The sequence below is a fragment of the Symphalangus syndactylus genome, chromosome X (genome assembly GCF_028878055.3).
Source record: "Symphalangus syndactylus isolate Jambi chromosome X, NHGRI_mSymSyn1-v2.1_pri, whole genome shotgun sequence".
NCBI lineage: Eukaryota > Metazoa > Chordata > Mammalia > Primates > Hylobatidae > Symphalangus > Symphalangus syndactylus.
In genome coordinates, this window is record NC_072447.2 from 16,335,417 (window position 1) to 16,350,137 (window position 14,721).

The 14,721-nt window shown below is 44.0% G+C and overlaps 1 protein-coding gene across 1 annotated transcript in view; it reads right to left on the minus strand.

Annotated features, from left to right (window-relative positions):
* LOC129475920 (dehydrogenase/reductase SDR family member on chromosome X) overlaps positions 1 to 14,721 on the minus strand; it is a 316,179-nt gene that overhangs the window by 196,541 nt on the left and 104,917 nt on the right. Inside the window, exon 2 of the mRNA XM_055268392.2 lies at positions 1,568 to 1,675. Within this exon, the coding sequence (XP_055124367.1) occupies positions 1,568 to 1,675 (108 nt within the window). The remainder of the gene's footprint in view (positions 1 to 1,567; positions 1,676 to 14,721) is intronic.

Genomic DNA, 14,721 nt, shown 5'->3' on the forward strand with positions numbered 1-14,721 from the left:
TTAAATGCAGATGGTGTCAAAAGTGGCCATTAAGGCTTTTATTTTTCCAAGCTCATCTCCACACATCTAGCTGATTTAAACTTCCCCAGGTATGCAATTGATGCTCCCTCCCCCTCCCCGCCCCCTCTTCCTCTCCCTCCCTCTCCCCCTCCCCCTCTCCGGCTCCACTGGCAATAGTGGAATGGGTTAATTTGAACTGTCCTCATGTTCCCAGTTGAAGGGAGACCTGAAGAGGTCACACCTAAAGAGGAGTCATAGATCACGATAAGCTTTTAGAGAGATTTTCAAAAAGAAGAGCAGAAATCAAACAGTGAGTGTCCATAGGTCATGGATGCAGAAAAAACAAGTATCCCACAAAATTGTTCAGATTCTGTTAGGAGCTTGTCTTTGAACAAAATTCATTAATTGAAGTCCTAAAGCCCAGGACCTCAGAATGTGACTGTGTTTGGAAAAAAGGTCTTTAAAGTTGTGATTAAGGTAAAATGAGGTCACGAGAGTGGGCCCTGATCTAACAGAACTAGTGTCCTTATAAGAAGAGCATATGAGGACACCGACACACACAGAGGGACGAGCCTGTGAGGACACAGAGAGAAGACGGCATCTACAAGCCAAGGAGAGAGGCCTCAGGAGGAGCCAGCCCTGCCCACACCTGGATCTCAGACTTCCAGCCTCCAGGACTGTGGGGGAATCAATCAATGTCTGTTGTGTATAAGCCGCCCTTTCTATGGTAATTCTGTTACAGCACCTGAAATGGACTAAGACATCTCAGGAGAAGAGGAGATGAAAACACACAGAGAGATGACCCTGTGAGGACACAGGGAGAAGATGGGGTCTACAAGCTCAGGAGAGAGGTGTCAGGAGGAGCCAGACCTACTCACGCTGTGATATTGAACCTCCAGCCTCTGGAATTGTGAAAAATAAATTTTGGCTTTTTAAGCAACCTCCAGTCTCCTTGAGATACTTTGTTAACAGCCCTAGTAAAGTCATAAAGATATATGGTAATTTTTTTCCAGTAAACCATGTGAAAGAAGCACAGGATCAATATTTAAGCAGAACATATATCTACTTCCAAAAGGGTACAACAATTTTCTGTGTTTTCTAGGTTTTGAATATCACCTTTATGAGTTTTCTGGATCTGACTGAATTTTCTATATGCAAATCAACATTTGCATACATGTCTAAATGAACAACTAAGTAGCTCACATTAGGTATAAGACACAACTAACTCTGCCAGGCGCGGTGGCTCACACCTGTAATCCTGGCACTTTGGGAGGCCAAGGCAGGTGGATGGCTTGAGCTCAGGAGTTCAAGACCAGCCTGGCCAGCATATCGAAACTCTGTCTCTACTAAAAATACAAAAATTATCTGGGCATGGTGGTGCATGTCTGTAAACCCAGCTACTCAGGAGGCTGAGGTAGGAGAATCACTTTAACCTAGGAGGTGGAGGCTGCAGTGAGCCAAGATCAACCACTGCAGCCCAGCATGGGTGGACAGACTGAGATCCTGTCTCAGAGAAAAAAAAAAAAACCAAAAAACAAAAAACACAAGTAACTGTAAAAGTCATCACCTATGATAACTTGCATGCCAAGTCTTGCCAGATGCTTCGCCGTAGAATAGCCGATGCCATCTGTCCCTCCCGTCACTATAGCAACACGGTCAGGTTGTGGGGGGAAAACTGAAAAAGAAGAAGAGAAAATAATCAAACTGAGATTTAAAAGCAGAGCACATATTTGTAAGAATTAAGCCTCCAGAGAGGCAGGATGCCAAAGGGAGTTATGGTTCAATTATTTCTGGTTCTGTTCCTCTTGAATTCCCACAGGCTCAGGACGCATGAATGTATTAAAGTGGATTAGCCCCGAGTAATGACAGTGCAGTAAAAAACCACCTGATAAATCCCCTATCATCCCCTGTGAGTCCCTGGCAGGCTCTGGAATATGCCGTCAATGTGACCGGCAGAAAGGTCTGCAGAATGGATACCCTTTACAGAGGCGAGCAAGAATCCTGAAATAACCTCTGCTCTCAGGGCAGCACTGAGCAGGACATTTTTGTTCGTTTGCGTTGTAAAATGTAGATTTTATTATGATGTAGGTATGGTGGGGCCAACAGATCAGGAGACTGCTGTTAAGCAAGTGGTTTGTTACTCACAGGTCCCAAGAGAAGGGGCGTGTCACACCACTCAGGACCACACAGGGGTGCACCAAGTTGGGTCAGGTGGGAACACAGAGGAGACCAGAGCTCTCACTGGGGTTTCCACGGGAAGGAACAGGTGAGTAGGCTTAGAGTTGGCTAGTGTGAATGATTTCAGCAGGCTCTGGGGCATAGGGGCTGTCCCTGACTCTCGAGTACCTGGCTTTGGGGTGTTTAGGGCAGGTGGAGAGTGACGTGGAATATGCAACCCCAATAAAGGAGATGGTTGGGGGGTGGATTCTGGATTGATGGGTTTGCATGTCAAAGACAGGTTCACAGGTGGGCTGTTCACCATCTCTGGGGATTCGCTAGCTATGGGAGGGGCAGTGTCTCTAGGGTTGACAAGGCCACGAAAGGCATGCATCAGAACACAGAAAATAAAAGACATGGTTAACACAGTTTGCTTCATAGCTGCTGATATCACACGTGCAGATAGCATCTCACTTGAATTTCTGGTTAAGACAAGTGATCCACATTTTGAGGGAAATTTGTATTTCTTTTTCTTCCTTCCATTTGTCCTCCCTTCCTTCTCTCCATCATTCCTTCCTTCCTTCCCTCTTTCCTTCCTCCTTCCTTCTCTTTTTCCTTTCTTCCTTCATTCTTTCCCTCCCTCATTCCTTCCTTCCCTCCCTCTTTCCTTCCCTCCCTCTTTCCTTCCCTCCCTTTCCTTCCCTCCCTCCCTTTCTTTTCTTCATTCCTTCCTTCCTTCCCTTTTTCCTTCCTTCCTCCTTCCTTTCTTTCCTTCCTTCCTTCCCTCCCTTTCTTTCCTTTCCTCTTTCCCTCCTTTCTTCTTTACTTCCTGGTCTCCTTCCTTCTTCTCCTTTTTCCTTCCCTCCCTCTTTCCTTCCTTTCTCCTTCCATCCTTTCCTCTTCACTTCTTTCTCTTTTTCCTTCCTTCCTTCCCTTCCCTTCCTTTCCTCTTTACTTCCTTCTCTCACTCTTTCCTTCCTTCTTTCCCTCTTTCCTTCCCTCCCTCTTTCCTTTCTTCCCTCCCTCTTTCCTTCCTTTCTTCCTCCTTCCTTCTGTCCATCTTCCAACCCTTCCCTCCTTCTTTTATAAAATATGTGTAGAGCCCACACTCTGTGCCCAGCATACAGGGAAATGAATTAGACAAAGATAAACATGTTGTCTGCCTCAAGGAGATTTGGTTCCCCTGGGTAAGATACCATCCACTCTAAATACACAGATGTGTCTGGCAATAATCCAGAACTTTCCAGATCTCACATCTTCCAGTTATGAATGAACTTCAAAGGAAACCCAGAGCAAAGGAAGAAGAGGAAAGGGAGAAGCAGTGATTCTGGATTGAGAGTTAAAGAACAATCCTCCAAGGAGGGGCTCCTGAGCTGATGTTGTGACGGTGAGAGCAAAAGTCTAGCATGCCTGGGATATTCCAGGAAGAGGAAGGCGGCTGGCTGGCTGGAGCCAAGCACACAGAAAGAGGGAAGAGAAGAGGGAAGAAGGTGTAGGGGCACCCCACAGAGTTCGTGAGCTTCTCTCTGGCAGACAGGGCGTCATCACAGGGCTCTGAGCCAATCTGTGATATGTTTCACAGGAAGAAATAGATTCATGGCGGGTCCATTCGAGCTGGAGGAAGACAGGGCTATCGAGGGTCTCCTGAAGCAGTCGCAGGGACTGACGGGGGAGCTCGGCCCCGTTCAGCACAGGTGGTATGAGAGGTGGCTGGATTCAGAATATGTCTCACAGGTCCAGGCAACAGGGACGCTGGTGGGAGTCAGACACCTCGCATCCAAAATAAAAATAAATCACAACACAAGGACAGAGAAGGGGACATGATGAGGCAAGAATGACTCCTTATACCGGGCGCTGAGAAAATGCAAGAAGGGAATTTCCATGAATTCCCTTGAGAAGGAAAGACTGAGGGAAAAGTGGATTTTGCAGTCAGGTAGTCAGGAAAGTCCCGTTCTGTGAATTGTTATAGGCACATATGACCTTTTTCAAGTTTTGTTCAGGAGATTATTTTGTTCAACATATTTGGAATGTTCTTTATTAAAATATAAAGCCTAAGTGTCCACCAACAGACAATTTGATTTTTTAAAATATGGCACATATATACCATGGAATACTACACAGCCATGAAAAGGAATGATGTTGTGTCTTTTGCAGCAACACGAAGGGAACTGGAGGCCATTATCCTAAGTGAAATGGCTCAGAAACAGAAAGTCAAGTACCACATGTTATCCCTTATAAGCGGGAATTAAATAATGTGTACACGTCGACACAGAGCATAAAATAATAGACATCGGGGACTCAGAAGTGTCACAGGGTGGGATGGGATGAGGGATGAGACATTGCCTATTGGTTAACTATGCAATATATTCATGTAACACAAGTGTACTCATATCCACAAAATCTATAAAAATACAAAGGTAATTTAAATAGAAATAAGGATTATAAATCATTCTACTATAAAGGCACACACACACACACGTATGTTTATTGCAGCACTGTTCACAATAGCAAAGACTTGGAACCAACCCAAATGCCCATCAATGATAGACTGGATAAAGAAAATGTGGCACAGAGACACCATGGAGTACTAGGCTGCCATAAAAAAGGATGAGTTCATGTCCTTTGCAGGGACATGGATGAAACTGAAAACCATCATTCTCAGCAAACTATCACAAGAACAGAAAACCAAACACCACATGTTCTCACTTATAAGTGGGAACTGAACAAGGGGGCTAGGGGAAGGGTAGTATTAGGAGAAATACCTAATGTAGATGACGGGTTGACGGGTGCAGCAAACCACCATGGCACGTGTATACCTATGTAACAAACCTGCGCGTTCTGCACATGTACTCTAGAACTTAAAGTATAATAAAATAAAACAAAACAAAATAATAAAGCCTATGCTGCTTTTCCATTTCACCTTTCCCAAGTGTAAAATTTTGTGTCTCCTCTCCCCCGAAAATAATTCCTATGTCGAAAACATACCATCGCCAGGGTGATGGTATCAGGAGGTGGGGCCTGCGGAGGAGGCTTCCACATATAACCTGTTATTTGTCAGCCTGTACCTTTCGTTGTCAGTATTGTGCAAACAATCCTCTTGGTGTGTAAGACTTTCATTTTTTTTTCTTGATACACGCACGAATTGATGAAAAGGTACGTTCGCTTAGAAAATTGCAGAATAAGTTTTCCATACGCTTAGGTTTTCTGGTGTATTCCTCGTAACCCAAAGATAGAACCTGTACAATTACTTTCCCATGTTCCTGACCCAAGCTGAGGGACTTGGAAATACTATATGTAGTATCAGTATTGATGTTCTTAATTTACTAACTTTATTTTAAAAATAGGAAGGTATTATTAAATTGTAATTACAGACACACAGTATACATATATAGTGTGTGTATGCATGTGTGTCTGTGTGTGTACATACGTATTTCTCAGCCCCAATGCCAACTTCCCAGTCAATAAAAACACTAAAATCTTCCAGCTAAACTTAGAAAAGCAGCAAGTATCCATCCTGTTCTCTGTGATGCTTTTTTGTTTTGAGCTGGGGTCTCACTACACTGCCCAGGCTGCAGTGTAGTGGTACAATCACGGCTCGCTGCAGCCTCGACCTCCTGGACTCAAACGATCTCCTGTCTCAGCCTCCCAAGTAGCTGGGACTACAGGTGTGAGCCACCACAGCTGGCTAATTTTTTTTACTATTTTTTTTAAAGATGGGGTCTTGCTGTGTTGCCCAGACCAGTCTTGATCTCCGGGGCTCAAGTCATCCTGCCACCCCAGCCTCCCAAAGAGCTGGGATTCCATGAGTTCACCCTGTCATTTAACATGCTATTGGAGATCTTTTCCAACATGGTCAGACAAATAACTACAACAGATACAAGAACTGCAGAGGGAGAGTCAAAATATACTTTGCAGATGATATGATGGTATGCCAAGGAAAAACTAACAAAATCAACATTAAACAAATCCAAGAAGAGAATTCAGGAAGGTAGTCAGACAGAAAATTCAGAAGCAAATATCAATAGCTTCCATAAATACACAAACAATTGGCAGGTTAAAAAGGTATGGGAAGAGACAGTCCTGCTTATAATATAGAAACAACAGCAACACTGAAATGAGACTTGGTAATTGAGAGTGTGCAAAACCTATATCAGGAAACCTTTAGGCCCCTCTCTAAAGACATAAAAGTAGAGTTGAGGCCATGGAAAGATGCCCTTGGGTCTCAGTGAGGATGTCATGCCACGTGGTTTTGGAGGTGCCCGTGGGGTCTCCCCTAAAAACACACAGCGAGCCATGATTGCACCACTGCACTGCAGCCTGGGCAATGTAGTAAGACCCCAGCTCAAAAAAAAAAAAAAAAAGCATCACGGATTGCAGAATGGATCCTTGCTGCATTTCCAACTTCAGCTAGACGACTTTAGTGTTTTCCTTATGGACCAGGAAGCTGGCATTGGGGCTGAGAAGTATGTATGTACCCACACAGACACCCCCGCACACAAAGGTGGCAACAATCAGCTGACACCACCCAGCCGGTGCCTCTGCAGATGGGCAACATCTTTCGCAAGATCGGGCTTCCTCAGCGCTTTGGGTTTTCACAGCCAATGACTCGGCATGACCAGAGAACCGGCTGGACGCTCCTTCTACCCAATTCCTCTCCCTCTCTTTTTTCACAGGTGTGAGGCACCTACACCGTCATCTGAAAGCCTTCCTCCACTTTGTTCTGCCAGCGCCTGTTTGCTCCTTCACACAGTTTCCCTAGTAAATCTCTGGCCCATCACGTTCCTTCTTGGTGTGTGCTTCTCAAAAGACCCAAACGGGTCAGGCGCAGTGGCTCATGCCCATACTGCCAGCACTTTGGAAAGCCAGTGCAGGCAGATCGCTTGAGCCCAGGAGTTCAAGACCAGTCTGGGCAACATGGTAAAGCCCCATTGCTACAAAACAAACAAAAAAAAGGTACAAAAACATTAGCCAGGCATGGTGGCACACAGCTGTCATCCCAGCTACCCGGGAGGCTGAGTTCAGAGGATCACGCAAGCCTGGGAGGTTGAGGCTGTAGTGAGCTCTGATCATACCACTGTCCTCCAGCCTGGGTGACACAGCAAGACTGTCTCAAAACAAAACAAAAAAAACGACGGCCGGGCGCAGTGGCTCACGCCTGTAATCCCAGCACTTTGGGAGGCCGAGGCGGGTGGATCACGAGGTCAGGAGATCGAGACCATCCTGGCTAACACGGTTAAACCTCGTCTCTACTGAAAATACAAAAAATTAGCCTGGCGTGGTGGCGGGCGCCTGTAGTCCCAGCTACTCGGAAGGCTGAGGCAGGAGAATGGCGTGAACCTGGGAGGCGGAGCTTGCAGTGAGCTGAGATTGTGCCACTGCACTCCAGCCTGGGCGACAGAGGGAGACTCCATCTCACAAAAAAAATTAAAAAAAAAAAAACCCAAACTTTGTCCAATCCAGAATTGACAGACACCTAAGTTTGATTCCATGTCTTTGCTATTATAAATAGTGCTGCGATGAACACACAATACATGTGTCTTTTTGGTAAAATGACTTACTTTCCCTTGGGCAGATACCCAGTAATGGGATTGCTGGCTCAAATGGTAATTCAATTCTTAGGAAGGTGTGGTGCATCTATACCATGGAATACTACGCACCCATGAAAAAGAATGAAATCATGCCCTTTGCAGCAATACAGATGCAAGTGGAGGTCATTCTCCTACGCGAATTAACACAGAACCAGGAAACTAAATACCACACGTTCTCACTTATTGCTGGGAGGTAAACATCAAGTACACATGGACATACACATGGGAACAAGATACACTGAGCAATTCAATGGGGCAAGGAAGGGATGGGGCAAGGGTTGGAAACCTATTGAGCGCTATGCTCACTACGTGGGTGATGGGATCCTTGTGCTCCAAACCTCAACATCACACAATATACCCAGGGAACAAACCTGCACATGTACCCCCTGAATCTAAAATAGAAGTTGAGGCCGGGCGCAGTGGCTCACGCCTGTAATCTCAGCACTTTGGGAGGCCGAGGCGGGTGGATCACGAGGTCAGGAGTTCGAGACCAGCCTGGCCAACATGGTGAAACCCCATCTCTACTAAAAATACAAAATTTAGCTGGGCGTGGTGGTGCATGCAACTGTAATCCCAGCTCCTCGGGAGGCTGAGGCAGGAGGATCGCTTGAACCTGGGAGGCGGAGGTTGCAGTGAGCCAAGATCACGCCAGTGCACTCCAGACTGGGTGACAGAGCGAGACTCCGTCTCAAAAAAAAATTTTTTTTTAATTTAAAAAATAAAATAGAAGTTGGAGGGGGAAAAAATCTAAACTGATACAACCTTAAAGGTGTCAGAATGACACAAGTCCATATGCAAATTTGATGTGATCCAATAAAAATAATTCACAGAATTTCTTTTAGGCAAACTGGACGAATCGATTCTAAAATTGCTATGGGGAAAAGAATTGCAAATGAGGCAGCAAAGAGGAAAATTCTGATACGTATAAAGACTGAGAACACACCGGCCCTGTAGAAGATTAAAACATTTGAGAAGCGTTTATAATTAAATGGGAGGCACTACAGGCATTAATGGAGCAAGGAACAGGGCACAATTTCCAGAAATAGGCCAACCGCATGTGGAAATTTAGTATACGACAAAAGGGGCAAAAGATGGGCGTTTTAATAAACTGTGCTGGGGCACGTGAAGCCACATTAGGAAAGAGAGAAAATTAATTAGCGCCAGACCTCACAGTATGCATGAGTGAACTCCAAGGGGAGTTGTGAACTCCCCTTGTCCCCTAGCCCCTGCCAGGCCCTGGTGTGTGATGTCCCCCTCCCTGTGTCCATGTGTTCTCACTGTTCAGCTCCTACTTATAAGTGAGAACATGTGGTGTTTGGTTTTCTGTTCCTGTGTTATTAGGCTGAGAATGATGGCTTCCAGCTTCATCCATGTCCCTGCAAAGGACAGGAACTCATTGTTTTTTATGGCTGCATAGCATTCCATGGTGTCTATGTGCCACATTTTCTTTATCCAGCCTATCATTGATGGGCATTTGGGTTGGTTCCAAGCCTTCGCTACTGAAAATAGTGCTGCAATAAACATACATGTGCATGTGTCTTTATAGAATGATTTATAATCCTTTGGGCTTATACCCAGTAATGGGATTGCTGGGTGAAATGGTATGAAATACTATTTCTTATCTATCAGATTGAGAAAAATTCCAAAGCACTGGCATCAAACTTCTCTAATAAGGCTGTGGAGATCAGGCATGCAGAGACAGTGTGGGCGGGAAGGCAAAATGGCAAAAACCCTATGGGAGTAAGTTGAGTAATATCTAATGCAGTGACACATGGATGCATCCTTCGATCCAGCAAAATCACCTCTAGGAATCTACCCTCAAGATACAAGGTGGATTGCCAGTGTGAACCGAAGGTGACTCACTGCACTAACCTCAGGAGGCACATGAAGGAGCAGCAACCTTTGCAACCTCCACGCCACGAGGTATCGCAGGACAGCCCAGAGCAGCTCCAGTTTGTGAAAAATTGCATCTCCTAGTCAGGGACCAGAGTTGATCCAGTTGTTATAAAATGTTTCCAATAAGCAGAGACATCATTGGTGTTTGCTGAGATGACACCATGAGCACAGCCCTGCTTGCTAATAAAATGAAGAAATAACCCTACAAAGACAATCGCAAAGGATGATGCTGGAAGAGGGGCCTCCACAGAGACCATGAGGAATTCTCACCCCATCATGCCTGTCATGTTTCTGACTCCCAGTGTCCATCGGAGAAACCAGGGGCAAGGCTGAAACAATGTGAATCTATATAGAATGAGAAGTCTCTTCTCTTCTGACGTATTTATGGCTGCGAAGGTTTGGACAAAAAGTTTCCGGCGTGGCAACCAAGACGCTCACTTCCCACGGTTCTTGCTGCAAATCACGCTTTCACCCCTTACCCACTTAGCCTCCGTCTGTCCCTGGTTACAAGGCAGGGGAACAGGTTTGGGGTGCATTGTATGCAGTGGGAAAGGCCATCTGTATAAGGTCAGGACTGCCACATGCTCTCGCCTTTACACGGATGAAATATGTCACAGCTCTGACTGTCAAAAACAAAAAGCACAGAAAGCAGACAACAACCTGTTTGTTTTGCTTTTTTTTTTTTTTTTCAGAGACGGAGTCTTGCTCTTGTCACCCAGGCTGGAGTGCAATGCCACGATCTCAGCTCACTGCAACCTCCGACTCCCAGGTTCGAGCGATTGTCCTGCCTCAGCCTCCCAAGTAGCTGGAATTACAGGCGCCCGCCACCACGCCCGGCTGATTTTTTTTTAACATTTTTAGTAGCGGCGGGGTTTCGCCATGTTGGCCAGGCTGGTCTCGAACTCCTGACCTCGTGATCTTGAACACACTGTCAGTCCTCATCTGTCATCTCAAAGCAAGGCAAAGAGACAAACTTCACAGTTAACACATAATGGACCAGAACAGAGGTTCCCAAACGTCCCCATTTCATAGCATACATGCTACCCAGAAAATCTGTTCACAGCACTCTAAGCAAGAAAAATGCGTTTCTTTTTCATATATATAAAATTTTTGATATATAAATAAATTTTACATATATTTTATAAAATATATTTTATAAATTTTATAAATTTAAAATTATATAAATTTTAAAATATATTTTATAAGTTTAAAATATATAAAATACATACATTTTATATATTGTATAATATATAAAAACTATATTTTATTTAATAAATTCATATTATAGGCTTTTATATAATAAATTTATATTATATAATATTTATATATAATAAATTTATATTATATAATATTTATATATAATAAATTTATATTATATAATATTTATATATAATAAATTTATATTATATAATATTTATATAAATTTTCTATAATATTTATATTATGATAATTAATATTAAAATATCTTATATAGGCCGGGCGCGGTGGCTCACGCTTGTAATCCCAGCACTTTGGGAGGCCGAGGCGGGTGGATCACGAGGTCAGGAGATCGAGACCACGGTGAAACCCCGTCTCTACTAAAAATACAAAAAAATTAGCCGGGCGTGGTGGCGGGCGCCTGTAGTCCCAGCTACTCGGAGAGGCTGAGGCAGGAGAATGGCGTGAACCCGGGAGGCGGAGCTTGCAGTGAGCCTAGATCGCGCCACTGCACTCCAGCCTGGGCGACAGAGCGAGACTCCGTCTCAAAAAAAAAAAAAATAAATAAAATAAAATAAAATATCTTATATAATAAATATATAAAATTTATATGTAATATATAATTTTATATTTTATAAAATTTTAAAAATATAAAATTGGTATATTTTATATATTATATAAAATATATAAAATTATATTTTTAATATATATTTTAATAATCCAAGGTGATGGTGTTGAGAGGTGGGGTTTTTGAGAAGTCATGAGGTCATGAGAATGGAACCTGAAGCATGGGATGAGTGTCCTTACAAAAGGGGCCCCAGAGAGCTCCCTCACACCTTCCACCATGTGAGGTCACAGCAAGAAGGCGCCATCTAGGAACCAGGAAGTGGGTCCCCCACCAGACACTCAATCTGCCACTACTCAGGAGGCTGAGGTGGGAGGATCACTGGAGCCTAGGAGCTCGAGGCTGCAGTGAGCTATGATTGCACCACTGCACTCCAGCCTGGGTGACAGAACAACACCCTGTCTTAAAAGAAACATATAAAAGAAAATAAAAAAGAGTTAAAAAAAATAGAGCTTCCAGGAGTTGCGGACAATATCAAATAACCTCATACTACACATAATTGGAATCCCCGAAGAAAACAGAGGAAATATTTTAAGGTGATGGCTGAAATTTTTGCAGAGAGAGGACAGAAGAATAATTTTAATTTCCTTCTCTGTGGCTTTGTGTATTTTCTAAATCGAAATGGACATCAATTACTATCCTTTTACAATTAACCATTTTCTGAGTCAACACAGCCTTCCAAACACATATTTAATTTGCATAAACAAACAAGATATTTCATACTAATTTGACAAGAAAGTTCTGCCTAGTGCAGTAACAATTGACAGCTAATAAACATGTAACTTTTAAGAGGCAATCGTTTGTGTTATTTAACATCAGACTGGTGTTTCCCACTGGTATTATCATTAGATTTTTTTTAAAAATATCTTTATCACAGCTCATGAATCAGTAGGATATAACGAATTTAAGTTGAGGCCGGGAAATATGCACTGACTTCTTGTATTTCTCTAATTTCACACGTGTGCAGGAGGTCACCCCACAGTAGAAGAGGTTCCCTGTGCAGTGGGGTTCCCTGTTTGCAATGGGAGGGTCATTTTCATTCCATTTTTTTGTCTCAAACACAGGGGGTCCAATCACGCACCTTTCTGCTTGTGACGATATAAAAGCAGCCTTTATCTATTCTACACGGGGCAAATAACACACTGGGCCTCCATGGTTCTCCAGGCTGACACCCAGCCTGCCTCCCACATAAGGCCAATGACGAGTGAGGACAGATACCTTGCTGTGGACCCTCTGCACACCACTGCCTGACCAAGTGCCAGGCATAAGTCAAGCGCCCCATAAATGTTCATTGACTGAATAAATGAGCTCACCCATCCATTGATGAGTCAATCAGAGATGAAAGGTTGACACTCCCTTCCCTGAAAGGGCAAGACAGATGGACTATGGACTGAATGTGTGTGTCTTCCCAAAATTCCTACGTTCAATCCTCACCCCCAAGGTGATGGTGTTAGGAGGTGAGGTCTTTGAAGGTGATGAGGTCATGAGGGTGGGGTCCCATCAATGGGATGTGTGCCCTTATAAAAGGGACCCCAGAGAGCTCCCTCATCCCCTTCCGCCATATGAGGACACAGCTACAAGGCACCATCTATGAACCAGGAAGTGGGTTCTCAGCAGACACTGAATCTGCCCCCACCTTGATCTTGGACTTCCAGCCTCCAGAACTGTGAGCAATAAATGTCTGTAATTTATAATCCACCCAGGCTATGGTATTTTTGTTGTAGCAGCCTGAATGGCACTAAGAAAAGGTGCAAATAATACTTCCCAGGTCCTCATGCCCATCCCTGAGGGGGGCTGTTTCACAAGCAAGTTGACACTGGAAATCTTAGCCCTTTCTAAGGCAGAGCCCAAGACAGTTTTTTGCAATAGATTTATTCCATCAGCTGCTCTCTGTGCATTTCATGGAGTTGAAGTGAAGAGTCCACATAGCCTCTTGGAGACATGAGTGGGAACACTGGCCCTGGGTCATCACTGAGGATATGAATTTCAAACTAGATGACACAGTTTGGACAGACAGTTTTTGCCAACAGATGTATTCCATCAGCAGCTCTCTCTGCATTTTACGGAGTTGAAGTGAAGAGTCCACATAGCCTCTTGGAGACATGAGTGGAAACCACTGGCCCTGGGTCCTAACTGAGGATATGCATTTCAAACTAGATGATATAGTTTGGATGTGTGTCCCCACCCAGTCTCATGTGGAATTATAATCCCCTGTGTTAGAGGTGGGGCTTGATGGGAGATGACTGGATCATGGGGGTGGGGTTCTCATGAATGGTTTTGCATTACCCTCTTGGTGCTATTTTCATGAAAGTGAGTGAGTGAGTTAGCACAAGACCTGGTTGTTGAAAAGCGCGTGGCACCTCCTCTCTCTCTTGCTCCCGTTCCCACGATGTGAGACGTGCCTGCTTTCCCTTCACCTTCGTCCGTGATTGTAAGTTTCCTGAGGCCTCCCCAGAAACCAACCAGAAGCCGCCATGCTCCCTGTACAGACTGCAGAACTCTGAGCCAATGAAACCTCTTCTTTACAAATCACCCGGCCTCACGGATTTCTTTACAGCAGTGCCAGAATGGATGAATCCACTGGCCTTTATCGCCCTTACAGGTTGCAATAGGGAGTGTCAGGGCCGTGGTGGGAAGAAACAGTGAAAAAGTTGGTAGAACCCCAAGTCCCTAAATGAACAGTCCAATCAGAGGAGCCCAGCTGATGTCTAGATTATATGTTAGGAATTCTTGAATGAATCTTGTTAAAAAAAAAAAAAAAGTTCGGATTTCAGGGAAAAAAAAACAGTCACAACTAGACATGTAGCAGATGTTCGTCAAAAGCTATAAAACCACCTTGCAAAGCAAAACCAAATCAAGAGAGGAGGCACCGAGAACGATGAGATCTAAAGTCAGTAACTATGAACTCTCCCCCAGAAATAAAATGCCCCGGTTAGTAAAGATGAAAATAAAACTGGTTTAAAGGGAAAAATGACAGCCATATAGGGAAACAGATGACCATACCTAAATGAACGTGTGGATGACTCTACACTTAAACACAGTTCCGATTTGCAAGACATTAACAAAATTACCCAAAGCTTGAAAAACGACGCCAACAGGTTTAAGTGTTTGAGTCTTGTTTCTGGACCGTAAAATTGAAACAGAAAACTTGTTCTGCAAGAAAACGTTAAAGGGCCCCCTTTTTCAAGATCTCTACCCCTTCTACATGGTACCTGCCCCTTGGATAAGTAGCACTTATGGTTTTATAACTTCAAAGCT